The 13,052-nt window shown below is 44.1% G+C and overlaps 1 protein-coding gene and 1 long non-coding RNA gene across 2 annotated transcripts; one reads left to right on the forward strand and one right to left on the reverse strand.

Annotated features, from left to right (window-relative positions):
- Positions 1-1,944: 1,944 nt before the first annotated feature.
- On the forward strand, positions 1,945-11,897 carry dthd1 (death domain containing 1; the record flags this gene model as incomplete). Its single annotated transcript, XM_079184596.1, has 11 exons — positions 1,945-2,034; positions 2,237-2,693; positions 3,687-4,188; positions 4,910-5,240; positions 5,474-5,653; positions 6,149-6,414; positions 6,603-6,758; positions 9,930-10,231; positions 10,990-11,228; positions 11,335-11,392; positions 11,512-11,897. 11 exons carry the CDS (start codon positions 1,945-1,947, stop codon positions 11,817-11,819), a joined length of 2,889 nt encoding a protein of 962 aa, XP_079040722.1. The 3' UTR covers positions 11,820-11,897.
- LOC306714434 lies at positions 6,962-7,973 on the reverse strand. Its single transcript, XR_013767628.1, has 3 exons — positions 7,870-7,973; positions 7,627-7,774; positions 6,962-7,540 (listed from the first exon to the last, which is right to left on the reverse strand). It is a non-coding gene; the product is annotated as an uncharacterized lncRNA (long non-coding RNA).
- Positions 11,898-13,052: the final 1,155 nt, after the last annotated feature.

Consider the following 13,052-nt stretch of genomic DNA (forward strand, 5'->3'; position numbering starts at 1 on the left):
ACCTTACCTTTGTATTGCGCTCCTTAAAACTCCTTAAACAGTTGGATGTAATAGTGTTAATGTTGCCCTGCTGAAAGTGTCTTTGCCGAGATTGCCTGTCTCTACAACAACACAAATGTGCTCGCATGTGACAGGCACCCGGAGAACAGCAGAGTGGAGGCACTTGTGTTGTTTTGCTGGGAAGACTTGCATGTCCCGGCTTGATCCCAAAGAGGCCCCCAGGCTACGCATTCAACACAGGCAGGAATGCAGCAGGATGCGTGGCGCACTTAATGGAGCGAGTCCTGAGGAACACAAGAACACAAATGTAGTCTCATTATTGTTTATCATTATTCATTGCTATCATTTTTCATGAGACAGTAGTGCTACATTGGATGTAGATGGCATTGCTGTATAGACCAAATCATTTATCTTTCAGACCTGGCATTTGATTGATGAACAAAAACACATTTTATATAAGATTATATATGTAAAACAGAAAGCTAATTGACAGTTTAAACATTGTTGGCTTATGAACACATATTTGATGTAACGTGATATACTATCCCCACTACTATGACTACTACTTGCAATACAATCGATGACAAATGCACCTGATCTTCAGTTCCAAGTTCAAGTTTAATTGTCATTCCACATGTAAAAAAGTTCAATATAATACCATTTGTAGGCAGGGGCCTACTGCAAGCTTCAAGCATCTAGCTTCAAGACAAACAGCATGTGTCTTTAACAGTTTAACCCCACTATCATGAATATAACACTATTTTTATATTTGAATATATTCAACATTTTCATGTTGTGTCTTTCTTCCCCCTTGGTTGGACAGTATTACTACTTACAGAATCGGAAGTGATAAAATACGTAACAAAATACCAGAGCAGCTTCAGCCACATGATGATGACAGAGTGCTGCAGCACTGTAGCTTCTAGGCCACTGTGGCTCCAATGGCAGAGCAAAATAACCCTTTTACAATGAAGACATGTTGACACGTCATAGTAGAAAAAGCACAGGACTAAATAATAATAATAATAATAATAGCACAGATGCTTCAGTTTCAGGGTCTTTGTATTGTGCATGCTGGCTTGCTGTCACACTGGTCTGTCCGTTGTTCTAGAGCTGTGCGCGATGGAGTAACACATTTTTCTTTAAAATAAATAGAGTTTGAGTTAAATAGCTTTGTGCTTGTGGTTTTTACATTGTGTTATTTTCCTGTTGTGATAATCAAGATTCAAAAATGGCCTTTTGTCAGTCCATCCATTTGTAAACACTGTGCTAAGTAACGTTTTGAGCATTTTCATTTTATACCTCTACTCTTAACTGATCAAACATGATGCAGTGTGTTAAGTAATGCATAAAGTAAATCAAAGCATTTACAAACTTTAAACAATATTCCAATATATCATTAAGAATAGAAGAATGTACAATCTATCAATTAGCACCCTGAAAGGAATGTTACTTTCTGCATAGTGAGCTTACTAACGATGCATTAACTACACGTTGCTGGTAATACGTGGAGTATTTTTAGGCTATGGCATGGACCACAATGCGTCTTCCACCACGAATGTCTTTCGATTCTAAAACCAGACGTTCCTCAGGAAACCCACAAAACGACACTCCCACAGTGTTTGTGTTGTCTTGAGCCAGCATGCAGGTCTACGACCTCCTCCTCCTCCTCAAAATGCATATGCTCTCAAAACAAGCTGCATCTCTGCTTTTGAAAATAAAAGCTATATGAAACTTTTTTTTTGGGGGGGTTCAGGGTTGAATTCAAGGAGCTGACGTTTTTCACTGGCCCGGATACATACGAGCAGTGAAATGAGTGACAGAAGAATAGAAGAGAGAGTGATGAGATGTCCGGAGGACAGCACTCTGTCTTCCTGTGAGTCTTTTGCTCTGTGGCTCCTCTTTTGTCTCTCCCAGTCACGCCTCCAGGGGTCGCATGGCAACATGTTTTACTACTGGCAGCCAAATAAATACAGCATCGGCGCCTGTAAACTAGGAAAGCTCTACAAGGCAGCACTCAATGCCAAGGACACAGTGAACAAGGGGGCTTCAGCTTCAAATACTAAACGAGGCACACAAGGGAATGCAATGTATTTTTAGTGAATATTTGATGTTATTCGCCATCATTTTGTTGAAGGGGTGAATTGCTTTTGCCATGAGCAACACGGACTGAGAAAAGGGGCACAAAACAGGCCCGATTATATTATTTTTAACCCTAATCTGTTGTGTTTTTCAGCTCAGCATGGATGCAAATCTGCATGCGAATAAACTGATGGATGAGGCCGAGTCTCCTCACGGCAGCAGGAGTGAACACAGCCTCCTCGACATGTTGACTGAAACTCTTCGGAGGCTTGAAGCTGTCAGACGCTGCAGAGATCATCTCAATGGGACCGTGGGTGGGAGGAGACGCACAGGAGACGAGCCAGGTAGTGGAGGAGGAGAGGAAAGACGGGGAGGCGGTGAAGGAGGGATGCTCAGTCCTGCAGAAGACGAGGACGACGACGACGAAGGGAGAAGTGGAAATGCTGATGAAGAGCGGGAGGAGAGGGAGTGCAAGCGGGGAGTTCTGGGAGTGCTGAGGGAGCTGAGTGTTTTGCATTCAGACAGAGTGACAGCGTGGAGAGGAGTTCTCAGAGAATGTGCCCACAGGTCTCCACCAGGGGGCAGTGACCAGCAACATCCGTCCACAACAGGTATGTGAACAGATCTGACTGATGCATGTCAAAGACAAAGAAGTGTCACTTAAAGATGACATGTAAGCATGAAGGGAAAGTTGTCAGTTGAAGTGGAAACCACAGCACTTTAAGTTGTTGGTTGCCTTTGAAGGACTGTTAAAGAGGAGTTGCATGTGAACCATCGCGCTGGAAGCCGTTGAAGAGTCAGTAAATAAGGTTGCTGAAATGAGTTGAGCACCAGTTGAGGAGATGGACCTTGAATGATTTTAAGCAATTTAAAAAAAACCTGTTTGAAGGGTACATGTGTCAGTTTGTTGTAAGCAGGACTGACACATAGCTGAAGTGTCGGTTGAAATGTTGAAAGTAGTTCAAGTGTCAGTTGAAATTGAAATGTAAGCATGAAAGCGGGATTAGGCGTTGGTTGAAGGACTTTAATTAAGAAGTTCAGGTATGAGTGGAATTTGAAGCGTCGCTAAAACTGCTGAAGTCAATTTAAGTGAATGTGCTGAAAGCAGATGAAGTGTCAGTTCAACTAAAGTTGTTGAAAGGAGCACGAGTGTCAGTTCAGGTAAAGGTAAAGGGTGTGGAGGTGTCAGTTACTGTGGAAATACTGAAAGTAGTTTGTGTCTAAGTGCAGTTTAAATCTAAGCATGACAAGGAGTGGGTCTATGATGAAGTACTGAAAGGAGTTCAGGTGTCAGAGGGATTTCAATCAGCTGAAGTCAGTTGAAGCGTTCGTGTGAATGCAGTTCAAGAGTCAGTTGAAATAAATCTGCCGAAAGGATTTTAAGCTGGAAAAGGCCCTGTAAACATTGTATACATACACAAACTACCACATCATTTGACTTAATTGAGTACAAATTCAACAATACTTTTGTGGATCAGCAATTGTGCAGTAGTCCACACAATGTAATATTGTTCAAAGTTTTCACAGATTAGTTTAAGAATCTGAAATTGGCTCAGAAGCAACGGTTTTATTATATAGTTGTGTTGTGTGCTGTGTTCTTACAGATACAGAATGTAACGTCACACCTTGTTCAGACTCCTTCGGTGATACTTTTCTGAGGGTCGGGGAGAACGTAGAGAACATTATGGTCCAACTGAACGCGACCGTAGCCAAACTGGATGAAGAAATCCTCCGATTACGTGCAGAGGAGGCCTCAGCTGTGGACGCAGCGCTCCAGGAAACCGGAGATCCAAAAGCACCAGAGCAACCCGAAGATGACAACAATCACCTGAACTCCTGCGACCCCCTTGAATCTGACTCTGGGCGTAAACAGGCTGATGGAGATGGAGATGATCAAAGTCACACAATGCCATCACCAGGCACTGGACAAGCACCAGACACAGGATTCGGCAGTTCTGTCTGCAATGATGTGGAAGAGGCAGAGCAAGAATTATTGGTCAAAAGCCAAGGGAGCGAGATTAAGGACTGTGCTTCTCCAGAGAGTCATTTCCTAGAGGAGGCAGAAAAGGACACAAATAGGGTAAACAAGGAATGGATCACAGTAGGGTAAGTTGAGTTTTAGCTCCAAGGTACACTGTCCACACTGTTAGACATCATTATATTCTGTATCAGCTTGCTCCAGCTCTTCAATATACACATAGAGAAAATATTCAAACCTAAAATTCATCATAATTCCGTCATAATTATTCTAGATGTGTTTCATTTTGTCTTTGAAAACTTGAATGGACTCCACTGTTTAGACGAGTAATGTCCAGCATCCTGGTCTTGACTTTATCCCGCACGGGGGCCAGCTTGTGAGTCTGGCCATGACTCCATTGCTTCTGCTCATTTCCCCTGCTCACCGATACAGAAGCAAAAGGCACTGCAGTGGTTCATCACATGGTGCACATGTTTTGACCACCTGGCCTCCTCATAGCCGGCTACTGTCAGGTCAATGCCCAGATTTGATCCAAAAGCCAAACCAATCAAGCGAAATTCAGATCAGAGGGAGAGGCCCGAGTCTGGGAGAAGCTGATATGTAAAAGTGCGTACGAATTATTTAAGATGGTTGCAGTTTTTTGCCAGAAATGTAGCTTAAAGATGACAATATTTCTACTCCAAATTCTACTGCCCATACTACCAGTACTAACATTAAAGCAAAGATAAATACGTGTGATTTAAAGCGGTTCTTCAGTGCAGAATTGTCCAGTTTGTCCATCAAAAATAGCATCTGTACATCACACGCTTTGTACCTGTGTGAATGTGTCTATTTGAACATGATTTCTAGGCCCACTGGTCAACAGGACAGTTATTCAGACGCACCAGACACGTGCTTCATCAGAGCACCCGTGGGTGCGGCCGGAGTCCTGAGATGTGAGGCGGCCGACGCCCTGAGCTGCCTGATGGTGACCGGCTCGGAGGAATTGGTCAGCAGAGTGATCAGGGTCAAAGCTCGGGACGGAGCCGACGTCCGCTTCCCCGTGACTATGGCTGTGCCTTTCTGCGCACGTTATCGCGGCAACTACCGGGATGTAGCCGTGAAGATAGTTGACGGGGAGAGCAGGCGGGCGAGCTACGTCACTCCGGTAACCACGGAGGGCACGTATGGAGGGCAGAGGGTAAAGTTCTCTTTTACCTACTGTATGTTTTAAAGACACCAACTATTATTTTACCGTCAGACATGCCATTAGGTAAAAATTTAATTATTTCTAATCATTTATTGGCATGTTTGTGAGTGCAAAACTTTTTTAAATTCCACCTATTGTTGACAAGTAACATTCCACATTTTATACAGAGTGGCTGTGATTATGGTTCTGTATAATTCAAATACTTTGTCTGTGTTTGTTGTCAGGGCTCATTTGCAGAGGTGAGGGTGTACTCCCTGGGTCTGTTCGCAGTGGTTTCCTGTTTAAAAAAAGAAAGTTACACAGTTCCCACAAAGGGTTTGTCACTCAAGCTACCCATGGACCACCGAATCTGCCTGAACTACCTCCCGGGATGCTTCACTGCTCCAGTGATGGCACAAACCACGGTATGGAGATAATGATTTGATCCCCATCCATCTGTCTCCTAACTTTATACTTTTACTCAAGTGATAAATAATGTATTGCAGGCTGTTTGGGACTGAGAAGTTGGTTAAAACATGTTCGATTGCAAGCCTTTGAAATAAAACATTGTTAAAAATATTGAAATTGTTCCAACAAGGAGATAAAAACAGAGAGAAACAGATCTACAGCTTATAATTCACAGATGTTTGCAGCGAGGTGGAAGAATGAACAGCTGTGTCCGATATTTAAATTGACTTCTGCCGTAAACTAACTCCACTGCAGCAGTTTGTTGCTTGATCTCCAGTCAAAAACCAACAGTTCTCCCTCTACACCGCTCTCTTTGATGATACAGCGTGCTGTCGGCAAAACAAAATTGCAGGGGGGAAAAAAAACAACCAATTTTCATATCACACACACAGCATCTCCGTCCAAACTGCTGCGTAAATAATGCAGAACAGCTGTTACCTCATCCGCCTCAGATCCAGCCGGTAGACGCCGTTCTTCTCGCGGCCGTCAAGGCCAGAAGCGACGCTTATCACTCGGTGGTGTCTACGAGTCCGCTGCTCTACCTCGCCCACCCGTCCTCTCAGCCCCTGAGAAGACCCCTCACTCTCACCCTACCCTGTCCCCCAAACCCTGAAAAGAAGAAGAGGCACACAAGGGGACAAGAGGAGGAGCAAGACCACCAAACTCGGCCCGTTAGGGCTTCTTCACCATGGGATCAATCTGCTTCCCACAGAAGGAGGTGAGTAAAAAGCTAAATACTTGCAAATCTAATGAAGCTGTACTCATTTCGTTGTGCTAATTAGCAAGATTTTTGCATGTTAATGCCCTAAGCTAGGATGGGGAACATGGTTAACATTAGTATGTTAAGGGTTTAACATCAAAGCACCACCCTGATATATTATATTTAGTTTTGAATGTTTCTGTTAGAGTCCTGGGTGCCTCAGTGAAGTCTCGGGAGACGTCCAACGAGCTGCTGATTGTTCTGGGTTCCAGAGACAAACAGTGGAGCGTCCTGGATAAAGTCACAGTCAGGAACCAGCTCAACGGACTGGTGTCCTTCGAGCTGACAGAGAACTTTGACAGGTTTGCAAAAAAACAACGTTTTCTTCTTTTAAGTTCATGCACATTTATTTGGATTGCTGGGAACAAATCTATCGCAATAATATTTAAAGAGTCCTTTAAATGCAACACAGTTTATCAAAGGGATTTGCAGGACTGCTAGGCAATGGAGCTGAACAGAAATGCATATTTCAAGAAAGATAAACACAGTACAGTACCAGCCCACTAACACACAAAGAATAAAATAAGAGATTGTGTTCACTTATAAGAAAATGAGGAAAAGAGTGTTGAAGTCGTTTCCAGGAAATCTAAATGAGCAAAGTGGATTATGGGGGATGTGCGTCAGGCTTTTACTACGGTTTTATGGCAACAGGAGCTCAGATATACAGCTAATATTTAGGGCCAAGGGAACATAGCATTTTATAGTAAATATTGTAGATTTAATTCTAAAACTAACAAGGAGCAACTGCAGGGAGGCCAGATAAAAGGTAATATGGTTTTCTTATCTCGTTAGAAGCCTTGTTGCAGTGCTCTGGAGCCGGTTGGAAGCTGCAAAAAGAAAGAGGCTTTTCGCAGCAATATTGAATTGAAAGCCTGGATGAATTTCAGTGGATATGTTGCCGTACCGTCCAACCGAAACAGATCACGGCGCAAACTGCAATATGAGGCAGAAGCATCCATAGAAGGACTACAGACAGCGCAGACAGGCCCAGGGTCAGACTCGTAGGGCGACGCTCATCTGTAACATCGTTTGTGACAGATCCTGTGCCGATTTGTCCGGTTTGTCCACCCAGTAAAAAAAAGATCTAAAGAAAACATACGATATTGTATCAAAAGAAGACCTTCAACAGTACACGAGTGGTGTTGTGATGCCAGACTGTTAGTCTCTTACCACATCTCCTCGGGCCTGTGCCTTGCTGCTGAAGTTCATCAACCACTGAAGTTGATCTGAAGGGTTGTAGGTTTTCAGCTCGCTGCTGTTGTTCCCTATACGCTGTGTGAAAATGGTGCCCGCACCCCAAATGAGGACGTAATAAATCCTGCAACCGACCACAGAACAGGAAATACTCACTCTCAGGCACCACCGAATATTGGAAATGAAAGCAAAAACCGTTTTCCGTCCGATCGTGTATACCTCCTCGCCGAGACGCAGCATGCGGACTCCGGGTTTGTTTGCTTCTCGGGAAACCAGCCGAAAACCTTGAAATGAGGAGTTCCTGACAGCGTTGTTGTCGTCATATGAAGGAGGATGCTGAAACTGGATCACAAATAGAGGCCAGTTAACAATGTTTGACGAAGACAAGGACTCAAATTCTGCCAAAAGATTTGTTTATGAGAATTGTGATGAGTAACGTTAATTCTCTCCAACACCTGTCAGTGAAAAACAGCCTTTTTAGTTTTCTTTTTTTCACAGAGTTAGCCTGCAAAATACAGAAAAAACAACATTAGTAAATGATTTGAATGATAAGACTCAAAACTCAAAAAAAGGTTTTGGGGGAATTAAATCTGAGGATCAATTTAAAACAAAGGTATTTCATTGTGAGGGCAGTCACATGCATGTTTTGGATGTTTTCCTATTGAGATCACAGGGCAGTTACAGTACTCGGTATCGGAGGCCCATGAGTCCGATGAGTGTGTTTGACAGGTGCAGCAGGTTAGCAGGGTTCTGGGCCGTCCTCACAGCCACATCCACACACAGACTACCAGCAGTGAACGTCATCAGGAGTCCTCCAACCACATAGAGGAGGTAGCAAACGTTGCCCCTGGCCACAGACAGACAGACAGACAGACAGACAGACAGAGAGAGAGAGAGACAGAGAGAGAGAGAGAGAGAGAGAGAGAGAAACTGATTGGTAGGGAGTGTGGGTTTGCATATTTGAAGAAAAACTGTTGAAATCATGGATCCTTACTTGTGGACAAGTAGCTGTGGTGGAAACTTCAACATGAAGGGGTTTGATGTGTGCGGCTCCACAGGAACAATGCTAGAAAAGGAAACATGTTCATGTGCACGTTTGGTCAGCGCAAAATGATGCTTCATTATATATTTGAGATATATCTAAATGATATATTTGAGGTATTTGAGCTTGGAACCACTTGGTTTAAACTCCTCCTGGGCAATGTTGATCTTATGTATCTTTATGTGGTAGGTTTGTGGCAAAAATGACATGAAGAAAATGCCCTCATTGACCTCACACAAAATAAAAAGCCATAACCTACAAACATTTCACTCATGCAATCCTTTTTATAAGTTAGGGACCGTGTACAATACCAAACAAAAAGAAAACCATCACCCTAGTTTAAGTTTCATCTGCAGTCACAATTAACACGCTTAGAATAAGAGAAAAGCACGAAACAAACAGGACAGGACAAATACAGTGATACAGAAGCAGTACGTCACACACACACCATGCGAGCAATAGCAGTTTTTAAAGCATGAAAGATTCCTTTTGTTGAGTTGGTTCAGTGTTTTCTTTCACATCTGATAATCCTCTTAACTTTACTGATTCGCAAGCAAACATTACACATCCTTTTCTTTACTCTGTGGCGTTGTTGCCTTTGTTTAATCTAGAGTCAAATAAAGTGACAAGATATCATCAAGAAGTACTCACCGAACACGCAACCACTGTTCCGCCTCTCTGGGATTGTGTGCCTTTCACTTAGACATGGTTCAGTCTATATACTCAGCGTGATAAGAGACTACAATCAACCGGACTTAGAGCGAGCGGTTTAAGAAAGGCGGTATGGAATAAAGGGGCTAAAGCTAAATGCTTTGAATTCCTGGCTTTAGCATTTCTATGTCAGAACCCAAAGACATGGTACACATGTCATAGAAGTCATAGATAATAAGAAAACTAAGGGATCGGATTGCCTTTCTGTGTTTAGTCTCGCTTCAGAGAGATTGAACTGTGAATATATTAGACCTAGTTTAAATTGTGATCTATTCCTTTAATAAGGATTGTCATTATTTCTCTCATGTGCTTTAGTTCTCTTTCTTATCTAAAACAGCTTCCCCAGGGAATAATACATGTGCAGTAGGTAATAAGAATTCTTTATTTCAACTTAAGTACATTAAGTCTGTATTCAGGCCCATGATAACAGACTCATCTCTTCCCTCTATTCAGCAACAATCTAATCTCTCCGCTGAGCTCAACTTCTTACCGTTCCTCCCGTCTCTTGACTGTCTCCTCCTCTCAGACTGCTGGTGGTTCGTCTCCTCTCCCCGCTGCGGCCTGGTCGTCTCGCCTCCCTGGCGGAGGAACTGGAGGAGTCGGTCTGCTGCCACGCGGTTACGGTCGTCCTCCAATGCAGGCGAGACGAGCCCCACGCCGTCCTGGCGGCCGCCCTGCCCAGCAGAGAGCTCGGCTGGGAGCTGTCCAAGCTGCGAGCCCGGGGCTACAGCGGCCTCTCGGAGACCGCGTCGGAGACCGCGTCGGAGATCTCCATGTGTGAGGGAGACCAGCTTCTCCTCCGCTTCAGCGGCAACATCACCTCCACAGGTAGGGTGACTTGTTAGAAAAGTACAAGAGGGGGGTGGGGGGTCTCCAGATGCAAACAAAAAGAATGATCCATGTACAAGTCATTTTTGGGGAAAGGTGTGCAGAGTCGAGCATGTCGTCGGCAGCCGGCGCTCGCAGGCTTTGGCTCGTTGACTGCAGTTCACTTTTGCTGCTGGACATACTAATATTAAAGAGTTAAGTCAGAGTAAATATATTATGAGGTTCCCGTTCGAACATATACAGAAAAGGAAACTTATTAACTGGGAAAAAGCTGAACGCAATTTTTAAGTTTGACGGAGTAAAACACACATAAACATAACCCTGAGGTTGCATTCACAACAGATCCGAAAAACACCGGTCCTCCCATTCACTCCCACACCAACGCACAACCATGCGGCGGATCGCTGCTACGTCTGATCTGGTATGAATGCAGCCTAAAGGTATAGCCACAGCCACATAAGTAGTAAAACAGTTGTTGCTGTTGCTGGGGAAGTCGAACGGTTACACATAGCTAACCCCGGTCTGAACAGGTTTGTCTTCCTGCTGCTCGTTACCACATAACTGGATGCCACAGACTGAATTAATTATAATTGTGCAACAGGCAACCAGCGGAATGCATGTACACGTACGGTATGTCCACGATCTCAGGTGTGTCTGCTCTGGCGTCTTCCTTTACACTTGAATACGACACGCTGGCTGGTTTTCGGATCAGTTTTTGGAAAGTGACAAGATCTTGAATTTACGTGTTCTAACAACAGGTGCTCAAAACGACCCACACGAGCGGATCCCCTTCCACAATCAGCAGAAGAACCACCTCTTGGTGCGTCTGACTGAAGTGGACCCGTTCGGGAACTACAGCTCGCCCCACTACAAGGGCACGGCGGTGTTTTACAAGGCCGCCAGAGGTCAGCTGGAGTGGCGAGGTGACGGAGCGGTGCCGATGGACACAAAGCTTTTGGGAGAGCCCGTCTGTAAGCTGTCTCTGACTTTACCGAAGGTGCATATAAACACTCACAAGGAACTCTGTGTCATATTTGGCATTACAGTAAAACGTTGACCGTCGCAAAATAAAAGTTCTAACATTTTATTCCGTTTCATCTCAGAGAGTGAGAACCATTTATCGGCCCATCACAGTGAGGGTGAAGTTATGCGAGGAGACAGGTGGGTGACATGTTTTCATGATAAATGACTTTGTACGTCCACTCCACTACATATCAGAAGGAAATATTGTATATATTTCTGATTACTTCTATACGTTTCAATACATTTCCAATCCCCAGATTCCCTGTCGGACTCTCTTCTTCTCTGGCTGTCCGGGGAGCTTTCGGAGGAGGACGTGGCACTTCTGGTGCTCTCCCTGCGTCTCCGGCGAAGCGCCGCTCAGCTGGTGAAGCTCCGGGCCGGGGACAGCCTGCCCGCGCAGGCCTTCCACGTCCTGACCATGTGGAGGAGAGGGCTGCCCGCCGCCACGCACCAACCCAAGGCCTCCCAGCTGGCCCACTGCTTGGCCAAGAGCGGCAGGCCGGACCTGGCCAGAGAGCTGCTGCTGCGACAGGCCGCGGCCACCAGGCAGGGCTCACTGAAGTGAGGAAGCTTAAAAAGAAGAAATCACACCGATTTGTAATTGTTGCTTTTAGTCAGAGCCTGTAAGCCGGCCAAGTGAGTTGGTGGCAGTGTTTTGTTTGACCCACAAGGGGTCAGCATTGGACTGTGAGATTACGTGGTCTCTTCCAGAGTCGATTGTGTCTATGAGTCAAAACAGTAATAATGTAGGACCTCGAAGACTTAATGTTATCCAGGAAAAAAGAGAAATATATAGCTTCCCCCTCCTACATATTGTGTCAATGACCCCGTGAAGGGCACTAAACCCTCGGCTAGGAACCAGCAGTGAGGGGAATATTTCTCAGCATTTTTTGAAATAAAACTAGCTGTAGATCACCACATAACTGTGTGACACATTCGGACAATCAATGTCAGTATTAGAGAGTATATTTAGTTGAGTTATTACCTCATATTTGTGTTATAATGCAATGAGACACAAGCGGGGTGATATATCTGCCCCCAGAACTTGATAAAGTTAGTTATTTACTAGTTTCTTCTCTATAAATGTAGTGTTAAGATCCTAAGATACTTAAACTGTAGCTGATACCTAAACACACACTGTCAATGTCAGCCTATGTATGTGTGAAGACATTTTAAAACTTGTGAGTTTTCTCAGGTTATTTTTATGTTTAAACTCTGGATTCTTCGGCAGCATCCTTACTTTAGTTTGTACTGTGTCTCCACCGACGGGTAGGTGATTTACCCGACCAGTCAGCCATCTCCTCTCCGTGTAAACAAACGCTGACACTGAGCTGTGACCTCATTTTAGCTCCCTGACACGGAGTCATCTTTAAGACTTGACAGCGTCGGTTGATGGTTACTGATTGGATAACGAAGGCTTGTTTCTCAGCATAATAAAAGTGCATTTATGGTTTGGGTATTAGCTGGAAAAACATGAACGGACGATACATACGTGATTTGTGTCTCCTTTGAATATTATTATGCCTTTAAAATAAAAACAAATGTCAACATGCAAACAAACCTCTGTATGTTTATGTGCGCAAACTCTAAAAATGTTCCTGTTGTTCACCATGAGGTCCAGTTAGTTGGTATACTGGAGTTTTCAAACATAGTAACATGATTACCATCCATTTTCCCCCAGTCATGGAATTGGAAGATAGCATTTAGTAGTAACATAGTGCTTCCAACAAAGTCATGGAGCTAATGCTAGCTTAATTAGCTTGCTAGATACATCTGAGCTCATTGGAGCCAGCAACAT

This window comes from Pholis gunnellus, assembly GCF_910591455.1.
Source record: "Pholis gunnellus genome assembly, chromosome: 23".
NCBI lineage: Eukaryota > Metazoa > Chordata > Actinopteri > Perciformes > Pholidae > Pholis > Pholis gunnellus.